This window comes from Lynx rufus, unplaced genomic scaffold (genome assembly GCF_022079265.1).
Source record: "Lynx rufus isolate CCGP_SWC_20201006 ecotype Redwood Valley unplaced genomic scaffold, mLynRuf1.p SCAF_1, whole genome shotgun sequence".
NCBI lineage: Eukaryota > Metazoa > Chordata > Mammalia > Carnivora > Felidae > Lynx > Lynx rufus.
The window spans coordinates 123,896,091-123,911,607 of record NW_025814823.1 but is presented as its reverse complement, the minus strand read 5'-3'; the positions used below and the strand labels follow the sequence as shown (position 1 = coordinate 123,911,607).

General features: G+C 37.0%; 1 protein-coding gene across 2 annotated transcripts in view; it reads left to right on the top strand.

Moving 5' to 3' along the window:
- Nucleotides 1–15,517, top strand: part of PLPP1 (phospholipid phosphatase 1) — a 91,118-nt gene that overhangs the window by 41,699 nt on the left and 33,902 nt on the right. Inside the window, exon 2 of one of the 2 annotated variants that reach the window (XM_047086606.1) lies at nucleotides 13,427–13,578. The exons of the other annotated variant lie outside the window; for it this stretch is intronic. Within the exon in view, the coding sequence (XP_046942562.1) occupies nucleotides 13,427–13,578 (152 nt within the window). The remainder of the gene's footprint in view (nucleotides 1–13,426; nucleotides 13,579–15,517) is intronic. 2 annotated transcript variants of the gene reach the window in all.

Below are 15,517 nucleotides of genomic sequence, written 5' to 3'. Positions count from 1 at the left end.
TGGTTTGCTTCCCTCCCTCTCTGTTTGTAACAAATTTTTTGCCCTTTCCTTCCCCCATGGTCTTCTGTTAAGTTTCTCAAGATCCACATATAAGTGAAACCATATATCTTTCTCTGCCTAACTTACTTCACTTAGCATAATACCTTCCAGTTCCATCCACGTTGCTGCACATGGCAGGATTTCATTCTTTCTCATTGCCAAGTAGTATTCCATTGTATATATAACCCACATCTTCTTTATCCATTCATCAGTTGATGCACATTTAGGCTCTTTCCATAATTTGGCTATTGTTGAAAGCACTGCTGTAAACATTGGGGTACATGTGCCCCTATGAATCAGCATCAACCGTTTAACTTCTGTGATCATGTCCTAGTTGATGCCATTTCCGATAACTTAAAACCCTCCACAGTTTGAGTTTTAAGCATTCTGCTCTCTAATCATCACCTTGATGGAAACAGTTCCTGTCAGTCACCAGCAGTTTATAAATTGTTAAGTCTAGTGGTCTTTGTCTTACTTGATCTATTAGCAACATTAAAAAAAAACACTTAAAAATGTTTTATTTTGAAATAATTTTAGACTCTCATACGAGTTAGGAAAATAGTTCAGAGTTCCCTCTTCCCTTGACTCAACTTCCTCCAATGATAACCTGTTTGATAACTGTGATAAAATTCTGAGTATTATTAACTAATATACACTCCTTAATCAGATTTCACCAGTTTCTACATGCAGTTTTTTGGTGTGTGTGTGTGTGTGTGTGTGTGTGTGTGTGTGTGTAAAATTCTAGGACATTATCACACGTATAGACTCATGTAACTGTTCAGAACTGTTGATCACCCCAGAGAAACTCCCTCAGACTGTTTCTTTCTAGTCACACCCTCCCCCACTCCCTAATACTTGACAACCAATGATTTTTTCTGCACCACTATAATTTTGTCAATCATGTTATATAAATGGATTCATGCAGTATATATCCTTTTGAAATTGACCTTTTTTTTTTTATCCCTAGTATGCCCTTAAGATCTGTATAAGTTGTTGAGCGCATTGATAATTGATTTTTTTTACTTTTGAGTAATACATGAATGTATTACAGTTTATTTTTCTGTTTGTCTGAGGGACATCTTGGTTATTTCCAGTTTTTGACTATTACAAGAAAAGCTCTATGAGGTTCATTTTTTGGTATCTGTGTATGGATGATCAATTATTTATTCCAACATCATTTGCCAAAAAGACTCTCCTTTCTCCATTAAATTGCTTTTGTACCTTTGTAAACAACAACGACAACAACAACAACAAAATAGTTGGCTATACTTGAATGGGTGAACATAAGTTTTCATTTTTCTAGGGTAGCTACCTAGTAGTGGAATTGCTGAGTCTTTTAATAAATGTATGTTTAAATTTCTAAGAAACTGCCAAACTATTTTCTGCATCATTTTACATTCTTAACAGAAATGTATAGTCCACTAGTTCTGCATCTTTCCCAGCACTAATGTTGTATTTTTATTTTAGCCACTTTTTTTTTCCTTTTTTTAACGTTTGTTTATTTTTGAGAGAGAGAGAGAAAGAGACAGCGAGTGGGGAAGGGACAGAGAGAGAGGGAGACATAGAATCTGAAGCAGACTCCAGGATCTGAGCAGTCAGCACAGAGCCTGATGCATGGCTCTAACTCAAGAACAGCAAGATCATGACCTGAGCTGAAGTTGGACATCCAGCCCACTGAGCTACCCAGGCGCCCCTATTTTAGCTATTCTAATTGGTGTGTAGTGATGTGTCCTTGGGACTTCAGTTTGCTTTTCTCTGATGGCTATTGATGTTGAACGTCTTTTCGTGTGGTTGCTGCATACCCATGTATCCTCTTTGGTGAAGTGTATGTTCAGTTTTTTGCTCATTTTCTGTTGAGATTTTTATTTTTTATTATTATTATTATTATTATTATTATTATTATTTTTAACTGTGGATCTTCATTTATTCTGAGTGTGTAAAGTCTTTTGTTGAATATGTGATTTGTAAGTATTTTTCCCCAGTCTGTATCTTGTCTTTTCATTCTCTTAAATGTCTTTTGAGAGTAAAAATTTTAAATTTTGGAGTATCAAGTTTACTGGTATTTTTTTCTTTTATAGACTTGCGTTTTTGGTATTATGTCTAAGAATTCTCCACTTAATCCTACTACAGAGACTTTTAAAAATATTTTCTTCTAGGGGTGCCTGAGTGGCTCAGTTGCTTAAGTATCTGACTCTTGATTTCAGCTCAGGTCACGATCCCACAGTTTGTGAGATTGAGCCCCACTTTGGGCTCCACACTGGGCATGGAGCCTGCTTAAGATTTTCTTTCTTTCTCTCTCTCTCTCTCTCTCTCTCTCTCTCTCTCTCTCTCTCTCTCTCTCCCCTTTAGCCCCTCCCCTGCTCACACTCTCTTTCTCTCTCTCAAAAAAATGTTTTCTTCCAAAAGTTTAGAGCTTTCTGTGTTGTTCTGTATATCTCTGTGGTCCATTTTGTGTAAAGTTTTATATGAAGTAAGAAGTTAGATTGAGGTTCATTTTTTTTAGTGTGTATGACTAACCAATTGTTTGAATATCATTTGCTGAAAAGACCCTCCATTGTCCACTGACTGACTTTTGTACCTTTGTAAAAAAAAAAAAAAAGTTGGCTGTATTTGTGTGGATATATTTCTGGACTTTGTTCTTGCTTTATATATATCTATATATCTCTCTATATAGATATAGATATAGATATATAGATATATAGATATATAGATCTATAGATAGATCTATAGATCTATAGATCTATATATTATATAGATATAATATATCTATCTATAGATATCTATAGATATAGATCTATAGATATCTATATCTATATATCATATCTATATCTATATATTATATCTATATCTATATCTAGATATCTATATATAGATATATCTATAGATATAGATATCTATTTATAGATATCTATCTATATCTAGATATGTCTATATCTATATCTATATATCTATCCTTCCTCTTATACCACATGTCTTACTGTAGCTTTATTTTGGGTGGTAAAAATATATATTGAGTAGCTAAAAATCAAATGGAGAAAAAAATAGGTACATTTTTCTCAGTAAATTTCAGGAAGTGTGACTCCTCTAGCTTTGGGTTTTTTTTTTTTTTTAGACTTGTTTTAGCTGTTTCTCTTGTCTTTCCACATAAATTTTAGAATCAGTGTATCTACAAAAAAATATGGCTGGAATTTTGATAATAATTGCATTAAAGCTGTAGCTCAATTTGGGGAGAATTGACATCTTGAACTTGTTATATCTTCCAATCCATGAAGAGGATGTCTTTCTATTTATTTAGGAAAAACAGTCCTTCATCAGTGTTTTGTTGTTTTCAGCATATAGATCCTACATATACTTACTTAGGTTTATAACTTAGTATTTAAATTTTTTGAACTGTTATTAATGGTATTGTTGGCTTCTAATTGCCCATTGCTACTATATAGATTGTGATTGACCTTGCTACACACACACACACACACACACTAGTTCTAGGAGTTTTGGGATAGATTCTTTGGGATTTTCTATACTCCCCTACTTTTAATTCAGCCTTACTGGCTGCCTTTTCTCTTTATTCTTTTCAAGTTCCTTCTCCTCCTGACTTTTTAATTTTGGAGTGCTCTGGGTATCAGTTCTTTGGTCTTCTTTTCGATCCGTACCGATTTCTTGGTGATCTCATCCAGTTTCATAGCTCTGAAAACCACCTCTGTGACAAATTTATGTCTTCATTTTGGACCTCTCCCTCAGTGGGCTTACTGGCTAACTGTCTACTTGATATGTCTACTAATGAGCACCTCAAACTCAGTACATCCAAGTTTCAACTCTTGGAGCTATCTGTTGCCCGCTCTGATATTCAGTCTCCAATCTTCCCTGTCTCAGTTAATTTAACTTTATTATTATTATTTTTTAAGATTTTATTTTATTTTATTTTATTTTTTTAAGTAGGCTCCACACCCAGTGTGGGATTCAAGCTCACAATCCTAAGATCAAGAGTCACATGCTCTACTGACAGAGCCAGCCAGTCACCACCACCCCCCACCCCTTCCCCAAGTTAATTTAACTTTAAACTTTTGGTCTCTCACATGGTAAACTTCAGCGTCATTCGTGATTCCTCTTTTATCACACTTATGTCCAGCCCATCCTTCAGCAAATACTGTTGACTCTACTTTCAAAATGAATCCAGGGGTGCCCGGGTGTCTCAGTCAGTTAAGTGTCTGACTTGGGCTCCAGCTCGGAGCCTGCAGCCTGCTTTGGATTCTTTATCCCTCTCTCTCTCTGTCCCTTCCCTGCTTGCTCTCTCTTTTTCTCTCTCTCTGAAAAATAAATAAACATTAAAAAAAAAATAAAGGGCACCTGGGTGGCTCAGTCACTTGAGTGTCCAGCTTTGGCTTAGGTCATGATCTCACAGTTCTTGAGTTAGAGCCCCTCATCAGGCTCTGTGTGGACAGCTAAGAGCCTGGAGCCTGCTTTAGATTCTCTGTCTCCCTCTGTCTCTCTGCCCCTTTCCTGTTCTGTCTCTCTCTCTCTCAAAAAGAAAAAAAAAAATCAACGAAAATGAATCCAGAACTTGACCCTATAAGATCTGTGCTGAATCTGTGGTTCCTCCTTGCCTCAAACTAGTGTCTGGTACAGAGTAGTAGGAACCCACTTAATTGTTGAATGATTGCTTCTTTATTAAAGAAATGGTACTCAAGGATTTGAGATTTTACCTTCTCTATTTGAATTATAATATCCCTTAATGTTGACAGAAATAACAGTTATTTTTATATCTTCCTTAAGTTTCTTGAATTCATAAGACTTCTGTTACAGACGGAATTCTTTAACATTTTGATTTGTATACAGAATTGTGTTCAAATGTAGTTAATACTAAGCTTTTCAGAGTCCTTTCTTTAAGATTTAGTGGTAGTTTTAAAATAGGAAAATGTTCTAGTTTCAGTTAATTTAAGTTATAATTTATTGTGCTGGTTAAATTATTTTTAATTTTTAAAAAAACCATCTCTTTAGTAAAGATTAATATTTTTTTTTAATTTTTTTTTTCAACGTTTATTTATTTTTGGGACAGAGAGAGACAGAGCATGAACGGGGGAGGGGCAGAGAGAGAGGGAGACACAGAATCGGAAACAGACTCCAGGCTCCGAGCCATCAGCCCAGAGCCTGACGCGGGGCTCGAACTCACGGACCGCGAGATCGTGACCTGGCTGAAGTCGGACGCTTAACCGACTGCGCCACCCAGGCGCCCCAGTAAAGATTAATATTAATGAAATATACTCATATCAGTGCTCTGTTAACATGAGGGTATGTTATATATAAGGTGAGTGTTCTGAATTGTTTACAGCAAAAGAAAGATTCAGTGCTTTAAAAAAACTGATCTTCATTTCCTTTTCTTGACTCTTGTTTTTTGGTGTAGTTCAGTAATTGTTTTTGTTTCTAGTTCATTCCCTCTCTTTCCCAAACTTTATTTTATCACGTACTCCCATGTACCCAAGTACACTTTATTATATGTGTGAATGGGGCAGAGTGCCTTCACAGGTTCTCTTGAATAGTCACCATGGTTTCATTCTCGTTAAATTTTTTTTTTAATGTTTACTTATTTTTGGGAGAGAGAGATGCACACACAACACAAGCAGGGGAGGGGCAGAGAGAAGGAGACCCAGAATCTGAAGCAGACTCCAGGGTCTTAGCTGTCAGCAGAGAGTCTGATTTTAGGGCTCTAACCCACGAATCGTGAGATCATGACTTGAGCCGAAGTCGGAAGCTTAACCAACTTAACCATCCAGGCGACCCTCATTCTCTTTAAATATATGCAGAAGGAAAAGAAATTAAGCATTGACATATTCTTGTTATTATCTTTTTAAGTACGATTATATTTTAGGTCCTCCCTAGCATCTTTGGCAACTGGTATTTTCAAAATTGACTCTTTCCTACTTGGAATTTTCCCCATTGGTAAGTAAACAAAGGTATATTTTCAAATGACTTAATAAAGAAGGTAGACTAAATGAACACACACCTCCAGGGGCACCTGGGTGGCTCAGTTGGTTAAGTGTCTGACTCAGGTCATGATCTACCAGTCTGTGGGTTCAAGCCCTGCATCAGGCTCAGTGCTGACAGCTCAGAGCCTGGAGCCTCTTCAGATTCTGTGTCTCCTTCTCTCTCTGCTCCTCTCCCACTAATGCTTTGTTTCTCTCTGTTTCTGTCTCAAAAATAAATAAACATAAAAAAATTTTAAAAAACCCACACACCTCCCTTAGGTTTAGCCTAGGGCCACAGTGAGGTATCAAAGATAATAATAGACCCATTATCCTGCAGTTTAGTCTATACCTTTCGGTTCTTTACATTTCCTGTCTCCATCTCCATCCTTCTCTTCTTGTTCAGGAATTAGGAGAAGAATATGATCATTGAGGTATTTCACAAAAGGACATCATTCTCTCTCTGTTTGGTGGTATCTTATATCTCCCAGTGGGGTCTGTTCATGTTCCAGGCTGTTGAGGTATGGTGCCTGATATCTTTGTGTCAGGATTTTTCAGACTGATGTCTAATGCTCTTAGCCTTGGGGCAGCGTACCCCTTAATGATTTGCTGCTGTGGACTCAGGAGTCGCATGCCACTCTTTCCTGAGCATCAGATAGTTTTATATCCCTGTAATGTAGTACCATTCTGTAGTAAAAAGGAACAGGATCTCAGTCTATGCTACACCATGGATGAACCGTAAAACATTATTTTATGGAGACATTTGTGTAGTTTTCACTATTAGAAGAGTTCCCTTTATAGTAAAAAAGTTCTTTTTTTTAAAACTTGTTTTATTTTTTATTTTTTAAAATTTACATCCAAAGTAGTTAGCATGTAGTGCAACAATGATTTCAGGAACAGATTCCTTAGTGCCCCTTACCCATTTATCCCACCCCCCTCTCACAACCCCTCCAGCAACCCTCTGTTTGTTCTCCATATTTAAGAGTCTCTTATGTTTTGTCCCCCTTCCTGTTTTTATATTATTTTTGTTTCCCTTCCCTTATGTTCATCTGTTTTGTCTCTTAAAGTCCTCATATGAGTCAAGTCATATGATATTTGTCTTTCTCTGACTAATTTCACTTAGCATTATACCCTCCAGTTCCATCCACGTAGTTGCAATTGGCAAGATTTCATTCTTTTTGATTGCCGAGTAATACTCCATTGTATATACTCACCACATCTTCTTTAGCGATTCATCCATCGATGGACATTTGGGCTCTTTCCATACTTTGGCTATTGTTGATAATGCTGCTATAAACATGGGGGTGCATGTGTCCCTTTGAAACAGCACACCAGTATCCTGTGGATAAATGCCTAGTAGTACAATTGCTGGGTCGTAGGGTAGTTCTGTTTTTAGTTTTTTGAGGAACCTCCATACTGTTTTCCAGAGTGCTGCACCAGCTTGCATTCCCACCAACAATGCAAAAAAGATCCTCTTTCTCTGCATCCTCGCCAACATCTCTTGTTGCCTGAGTTGTTAATGTTAGCCATTCTGACAGGTGTAAGGTGGTATCCCATTGTGGTTTTGGTTTGTATTTCCCTGATGATGAGTGATGTTGAGCATCTTTTCATGTTGGTTGGTCATCTGGATGTCTTCTTTGGAAAAGTGTCTATTATGTCTTCTGCCCATTTTTTCACTGGATTATTTGTTTTTTGGGTGTTGAGTTTGATAAGTTCTTTATAGATTTTGGATACTAACCCTTTATCTGATATGTCGTTTGCAAATATCTTCTCCCATTCTGACATTTGCCTTTTAGTTTTGCTGATTGTTTCGTTCGCTTACAGTAAAAAAGTTCTTAACTACAGTTTCTCAGTTTTGCTGGACACCCCACCACCAGTCTTTCTAACTAACACTGTTGTTTATATCATGGTTTTGAGATCCTGAGTACTTGTGCAGAGGAAGTTAAAGATGGTGTGTGACCATGTTCTTATATTATCTTTTCCTATCTCTGATAAGGGATGGAGAAGTGGTCTTGTGGTATTTAGTTGTTGGAAGTGGTGAGCTACCATATCACATACCCTCTTTTGAATTATGATAAGTATTCACTTGTAGAACGCTGTACTTACCTGTGGTAAGTATGAGTTTACCATGCAGAAAATCTGACTCTTACATGGGCTAATATGACTAGCCACATGGGCATATTAAAAAGCAGAGTGTAGGAATATAAAGGGGTAGAGCCATTTGGGAAAATAGTGTGGCAGTTTCTTAATAAGTTAAACATGAACCTAAAACAGAAATATATGCTATATGACTGAGCCATTCCATACTTAGGTGTCTACTCATTAGAAAGGAAAATCTATGTTCACACAAAAACATATACATAAATGTTTATAGTGGTATTAGTCATACTAGACAAAAAATGAAACAACCGAAATATCCATTAACTGGTGAATGGATAAACCAAATGTTGTATATACATATAGTATGATACTATTTAGCAATAAAAAAGGAACAAAGTACATGCTACAATGTGGATTAACCTCAAAAAATTATGCTGAGTGATGTGAGGACTTAGAAAATACTACATATAATATGATTCCATTCATTGGAAATGCTCAGAAAAGGCAAATCTATGTAAACACAGAAAACAGATGAGTGGTTGCCTGGGGTTGGTAGTGGGAGCAAGGATTGAATGCAAATGAGCTCATGAGAATTTTTAGGGTAATGAAAAAGTTCTAAACCTGGATTGTGGTGATGGTTGTGCAACTTTGTAAGTCTACCCAAATCACTGAATTATGTATTGAGAGTGGATGAATCTTATGGTATGTAAACTATACATCAGTAAAGGTTTTTTTTTTTTTTTTTTTTTTTTTTCCAAAAGGAAATGAAAGTGAATTTTGCAAACTTAAGTATTAGGAGAAACATGGTTTGACGAATGTAGTCATCTGACTAATGATGAAAAGGGATTGTTTTGGAGATGTAATCTTTGAGGTAAAAGGAAAAGGGTGTTTGATTTACATTGACAAAAGGGTAAGTGGAACCCTTTTGCCTAGAAATGTATGGTTAATACTGAAGATAGCATCATAAGTCTTAAAATTTTGCACTTCTCCATATTTATGTACCCTGTGGCTGTTAGAGTAAATTGCTATTATGTAGAATAACCTTTTTGGAGCAGTTTGTCAAGGACCTTAACATTTATATCCGTTGGCCTACAATTCCACATAAAAAATATATTCTCAGGAAATAATTAGAACTGAAAATAAGAATTAGTATTTGGAAATGTTCACTGTAGCATTATGTAGCATAATCAAAAAGTTAGTAATCTATATGCTGTCAGAGTAGGAAGAATGTTTATAATTATTTTAGTTATGGCTCTGTTGTTTGCAAGGAGTAGATTTCCTTTCTAACTAGCTTTTGTTGAAAGGATACAAGACACTCAAAGGTTCAAAACAACAAGATGCGTGGGACCCTTTGACAATGCTGAGCCAAGAGTGCTTTCCCCATTTCTCGCTCTTAGGGGCCAGGCTGGTCATTCTGTCTTCCTTGCAGTCCTGCTTTGTCCTCAGCATTTTCTTTTGCCAGTCTTTCTTGTGCATGGTTCAGTGCTGCTTGCCAGCTCTGACTGAGTCAGTCTTTGTTCCAATGCCAAAATTTCCAGAGCACGAATCTGGACGTGGTCACTGACCCTAAGTGGGTCAGTGAACAACTGGTTATTTGGTCTTCTCCATTCCCTTTTTGGGCTCTACATTCAGTTTTAGTGAAAATGAAATGGTGTTGGATAATGGCAGTGATGTAATAATAGATCTCATGGACTTATATGAGGGATTGCGAATATTAATTTGGAAATATTTCTAAGGCCTTCTGTGATACAATTGCTTTTCTTTACTCACACTCTCAAAAGAATAGTGTACATTTGTGGTATATTCCTGCTTATTGTGTGTGTGTGTGTGTGTGTGTGTGTGTGTGTGTGTGTGTGTGTGTTTTAATCATTCCTTACTAAAATCTCTGTGGTTTGGTTACCACCCTTTTTTCCTTATTAAAACCACTTCTACTAAGTCTGGTTCTTTTTTTTTTTTTTTTTTTAATTTTTTATTTATTTTTGGGACAGAGAGAGACAGAGCATGAACGGGGGAGGGGCAGAGAGAGAGAGGGAGACACAGAATCAGAAACAGGCTCCAGGCTCTGAGCCATCAGCCCAGAGCCTGACGCGGGGCTCGAACTCCCGGACCGCGAGATCGTGACCTGGCTGAAGTCGGACGCTTAACCGACTGCGCCACCCAGGCGCCCCCTTCTTAAAAATGTGTTGGATGCTGTGGACCAGTTCACCACCTCCTGAGATGCTCTCTCTGGACTTGGCCTCAGTGTTGTTATTCTCTCTTGACCTTTTTTTCCGCCCTCCAGGTTTGCCTCAGTGGATCTTCCTCCTGTGCTCATTCCTTTAATATCGCCATTGCCAGGTGCCTCACCCTCCACTTCTTTTCACTTCCTGTCTGTCCTGCAGAGTTTCTCTTACCTTGAGGCTTCAGAAATCCTTTATATCCCCAAATCTATCTTTACCAGACAATTTCTACTGAGATTCTGATTGTGGTTACCACCATTTTTTTGAATATTATCAAAGCTTCTCTTTTCAAGCTTCATAGCTTTTTGTACCTCTGTTTATTCTCTACGACAGTTATGTATGTATTGTGCCTTACTCAGTTTTGTATTCCTGGTAGCACCTACCAGAATTCTTTGAGAATGGATTCACTCAATATTTTTCCATTTGTGTATTCCTGTTTTTAAAAATGGACTAGTTACACTTGTATGTGATTTTGTTTCCTTCTATACTAAAAAAAAAAAATACCACAAACCTTTTTTCTAAATCTAAAAATAATTTTCAACATAATCTTTGTGGTCAGAGGGAAAAAAATCAACTTGGTGGATATACTTGCTAAGAACATTTTTCAATATATTTGGGTTTATTAAGAGGAATTTTTCCTGAGAATAAGGACATAAAGTCTACTGCACTTTGGACACTAATTATATGTGGATTTAATTTCCATACTAGATATCTTGTCTTACCACAAAAAAAGAAATCATTGAAAAATTCAACTAATTCAGAAATATGCAATGTAGAGAGTGAAAATTTCCATTATCATGTGTAGATTTGAATTGTGGACTTGGTGATTCTTTGTGAATACAAAATAAATTTGCTCATTGGGTAAGAGTATGGCTATTGAAGGATGAATGTTTTGTTACTATATGGGTCAGGCAATAACTGAAATCATCGATCTGCTTATTAACATCCACAGTGTGTGCTAAGTATAAAATGTTTGTGCTCACCTGTGGTATCTGTATTAAAGTCTTGGGCATTTTGTCCCATTCCTCTGAATGCAGACGGGTTGGTGAATCAGAGGATAGTCTGAAATCAGATATGAGAGGTGGTATAAGGGTCTGTTAGCAAAGTCAGTTGTAGTTTAATTTTCTTTCTTTCTTTTTCTTTTCTTTTTTCTTTTTTTTGGTAATTGTAGCATTTACTATAAGTATGCCTTTGGGAACCTTGTGAATGTCTTAAAGACTTCTAATGGGTGGCCACTCTTGGCAAATAGCTTAACACAGAGATATAAACTTTGGTTTATGTATTCAGGGTATAAATGAAAAGCAGGAAGATAAATAACTCCGAATGTGTTTTTTTTTTGTTAATTTTTTTAAATGTTTATTTATTTTTGAGAGAGAGACAGAACGTGAGCAGGGGAGGGGCAGAGAGAGAGAGAGAGAGACAGAATCAGAAGCAGGCTCCAGGCTCTGAGCTGTCAGCTGAGAGCCCAACATGGGGCTTGAACCCACAAGCCAGGAGATCGTGACCTGAACTGAAGTTGGACGCTTAACTGAATGAGCCACCCAGAGGCCCTCCTCCCCGCCTTTTTTAAAGTTTATTTATTTATTTTGCAAGAGAGAGAGCACAAGTCAGGGAGTGGCAGAGTGAGAGGAGGAGAGGGAGAATCCCAAGCAGGCTCTCTACATAGTGCAGAGCCTGACACAGGGCTCGAACTCATGAAACCATGAGATCATGACCTGAACTGAAATCAAGAGTTGGATGCTGGGGCGCCTGGGTGGCGCAGTCGGTTAGGCGTCCGACTTCAGCCAGGTCACGATCTCGCGGTCCCGGAGTTTGAGCCCCGCGTCAGGCTCTGGGCTGATGGCTCAGAGCCTGGAGCCTGTTTCTGATTCTATGTCTCCCTCTCTCTCTGCCCCTCCCCCGTTCATGCTCTGTCTCTCTCTGTCCCAAAAATAAATAAACGTTGAAAAAAAAAATTAAAAAAAAAAAAAAAGAGTTGGATGCTTAACCAACTGAGCCACCCAGGTGCCGTGGAAAGTGCTTCTTTTCATTTGGCCCTTTTAGATAGAACATACTTGATATTTGTAGTAATGATACTCAGGCAGAGGGGCAGAGTTATAGTTGTCATTCAGCCTTTGGGGAGTTAGTGGAGTTAATGAGAACTGTAAATGGTTGTCAAGACTTGTAATTTCATGGAAAGAACATTTGAATATATAGTGAGTATGATAGCTTGATGGTGATGGCATTACTGCTGGGAGAATGGGTCTCTGAGGGAGAGAATCTTCCGCTCTTGGATAAATCTTGACACAGACCTCATGTAGAAGGTTTTTGCTAATTTAACACTCTTACAGGGCATTCCTAATCAGTATGCTTCATGTTAATCAGTATGTGTGCTTCAGTGAAGTAAAGGAGAAATGAATTCTTAAAGTTGACTTTTAGGGAAAAGACATTTTAATTTTAGGAGGTGTGAGACATGATCTTCAGGGAAAACAGTGATGAAACCAGAGAGAACAGTCTTTTAGAGTTTTTGTACTTGACTCCATTGTCTGTTATTTCTTAAACTTGGTTTAAGTTCAGGTCCTTTTCATAGCAGCTCTAAACTTGCTGTAGACAGTATAGAAAAGAGTGGATAACACATCTTTTAGATACTCTATAGCTTAGCCATGACCATGTCCTGTCTAAATGTGGTAGTAATGTAGAGACAAAAAGGAGAATATCAAAATGCTGTTTTCCTTTTGGAAGCAAAGTGTGTAACAAATTGGTTTGGGAATAGTGTTGAAAGTCCTGTGATTAAACAGCAAACAAGAGCATGAGAAGGGAGTTTTGTTTTGTTTTGTGGTTTTTTTTTTTTTTTTTTTTGTCTTCTCTAAAATCGGCTTAGTTTATTTGGGTAAGAAGAAAGGGAAGAAGATACTCTTCGTTAAATTGGTTAAGCATTGTTCTTTCTACCTTCTTAATCTAAACTGTAATCTTTTTAACTTCTGTTGCATGCATTGCTGCATTTCCTTTTTACGTGTGCTCTTATTTATTTTCATGGCAAATGCATTTTTAAACAGTCTCTGGGATAATTATTGCCATTAATTTTCATATTTCTATTTTAATGATATTTTCATTTATTCCTTTTGCTAGCTGGATTGCCTTTTGCAATTCTTACTTCAAGGCATACCCCCTTCCAGCGAGGAATATTCTGTACTGATGAGTCCATCAAGTACCCTTACAAAGAAGACACCATACCTTATGCGTTATTAGGTGGAATAATCATTCCATTCAGTATTATTGTTGTAAGTCAAATCCACTTTTCCAAGTTTATCACTTTTGGGCAATTGGCTTAATTTTGTGTTAATCTGTTAATTATTGAATGCATAAATGTCCAAAACAATGTGTGTTTTTTCGAACCTTTAATTGAACGTGTTACTTGATCAAGAAAATCTCAGCTGTTTTAAGTGGGACCAAAGGAATAACAATGTATAATTAGAAGAACCTCACTGAAAGTGTGTAGCTTTTATGCTAATCTTTTTCGGAGTCCCTGTGATGTGTAGACCTCTCATTTGCTATTGGTGCAGTAGTCACGAAATAGATGAATGTTATAGCAGTGTGTTTTTAGCATACTTTATACCCTAGGGTATTTTATAATTTGCGGAATCAATGTATATGTACCTACTTTCTAGTTACTGAGTTCTAAAAAATCACAAGTAACTAATCTTAAGATTTCATTCTAACCCATGTTACTTTAAAGAATTTTTATTTTTTAGAAAACTTTTTTTTAACATTTATTTATTTTTGAGGCAGAGAGAGACAGAGCGTGAGCAGGGAAAGGGCAGAGAGAGAGGGAGACAAAGAATCCGAAGCAGATTCCAGGCTCTGAGCTGTCAGCATAGAGCCTGATGTGATGCTCAAACTCACAACCCATGAGATCATGACCTGAGCAGAAGTTGAATGCCCAACCGACTGAGCCACCCAGGTGCCCCTAAAGAATTTTTAGATAATGGCACAAACTAGAGAGAAAAGCCAAAGTTCTATATATGATTAGCAGTGAACACAAGAAGTTTTATTGGTACTAAAATATAATAGCAACTATTGTTTTTAGAATTTCAGGTGGGAATGCTTAGAGAATGTGCTCCAGGGAGTAGACTTCAAGTGATTGGACTAGATTATTTTATAATGTCTTGACCTAGAGAGTCTGTGACTTAGATTAAATAGTTTTATGCTCCATAACTTATAACTTTAGAAAGAAGATTTATATGGTTTAAAGGAAAAAATATGGTCCCATTCAGGAGATAGGCTAACAAGATAACATATATGTCTTGTCTGTTTTGGAGTTTATTGAAAAAAAAAAACCCTTAATTTAGAAATGTAATGTTTTTTTTTTTTTTTAAGTTTATTTTGAGAGAGAGAGAGAGAGAGACAGAGGGAGTGTGAGCAGTGGAGGGGCAGAGAGAAAGAGAGAGAGAATCTCAAACAGGCTCCATGCTGTCAACGCAGAGCCTGACATAGGATTCAATCTCACGAACCCCATGAGATCATGACCTGAGCTGAAATCAAGAGTCAGATGCTTAACTGACTGAGCCACCCAGGTGCCCCTAGAAATTTAATGTTTTATTCAAGAATAATCACAGTTCCTTATTAGCCTTGAGAATTAATCAACTCATAATTTGTGGTACATAATTAATAAAAGAAAACCTTCATTATAAACAAGTTTGTTTCATGAGACTGTGAGTACCTGTTCTTCTGGGTACCGTTGCTGCCTGCCATGGACCTGGGCATGGTGGAATCTGGCATGTCCCAGGTGCTCAGATAAAATAAGAGTAATTGCACAGTAATACTGGTTGGCTCTCCTGCAGTATGCTGAAGTTTTAAGAAATCAGCAGATCCCTTTGATCTAGATATATCTTAAACTGAATTCTTACTACTAAAAGAAAGTCAGGCCTATGATTGTTCCTTTAAAGAGGCAGTAAGAGTAGTTTTTTTTTATTTTTAAGTATATATGTTTCTGAGATACTATTTGAATATAAAATTTTTAGTAGGACAGTTAGTTGCAAATATAGTTGACTCTTTAACAAGGTGGGGATTAGGAGCACTGACCCCCAGTGCAGTCATAAATCCATGTTATAGCTTTTGATGCCCCCCCAAACTTAACTAATAATAGCCTACTGTTACCTGGAAGCCCTACTGATAACCTAGTCAATTAACACACATTTTGTATGTTACATGTGTTACATA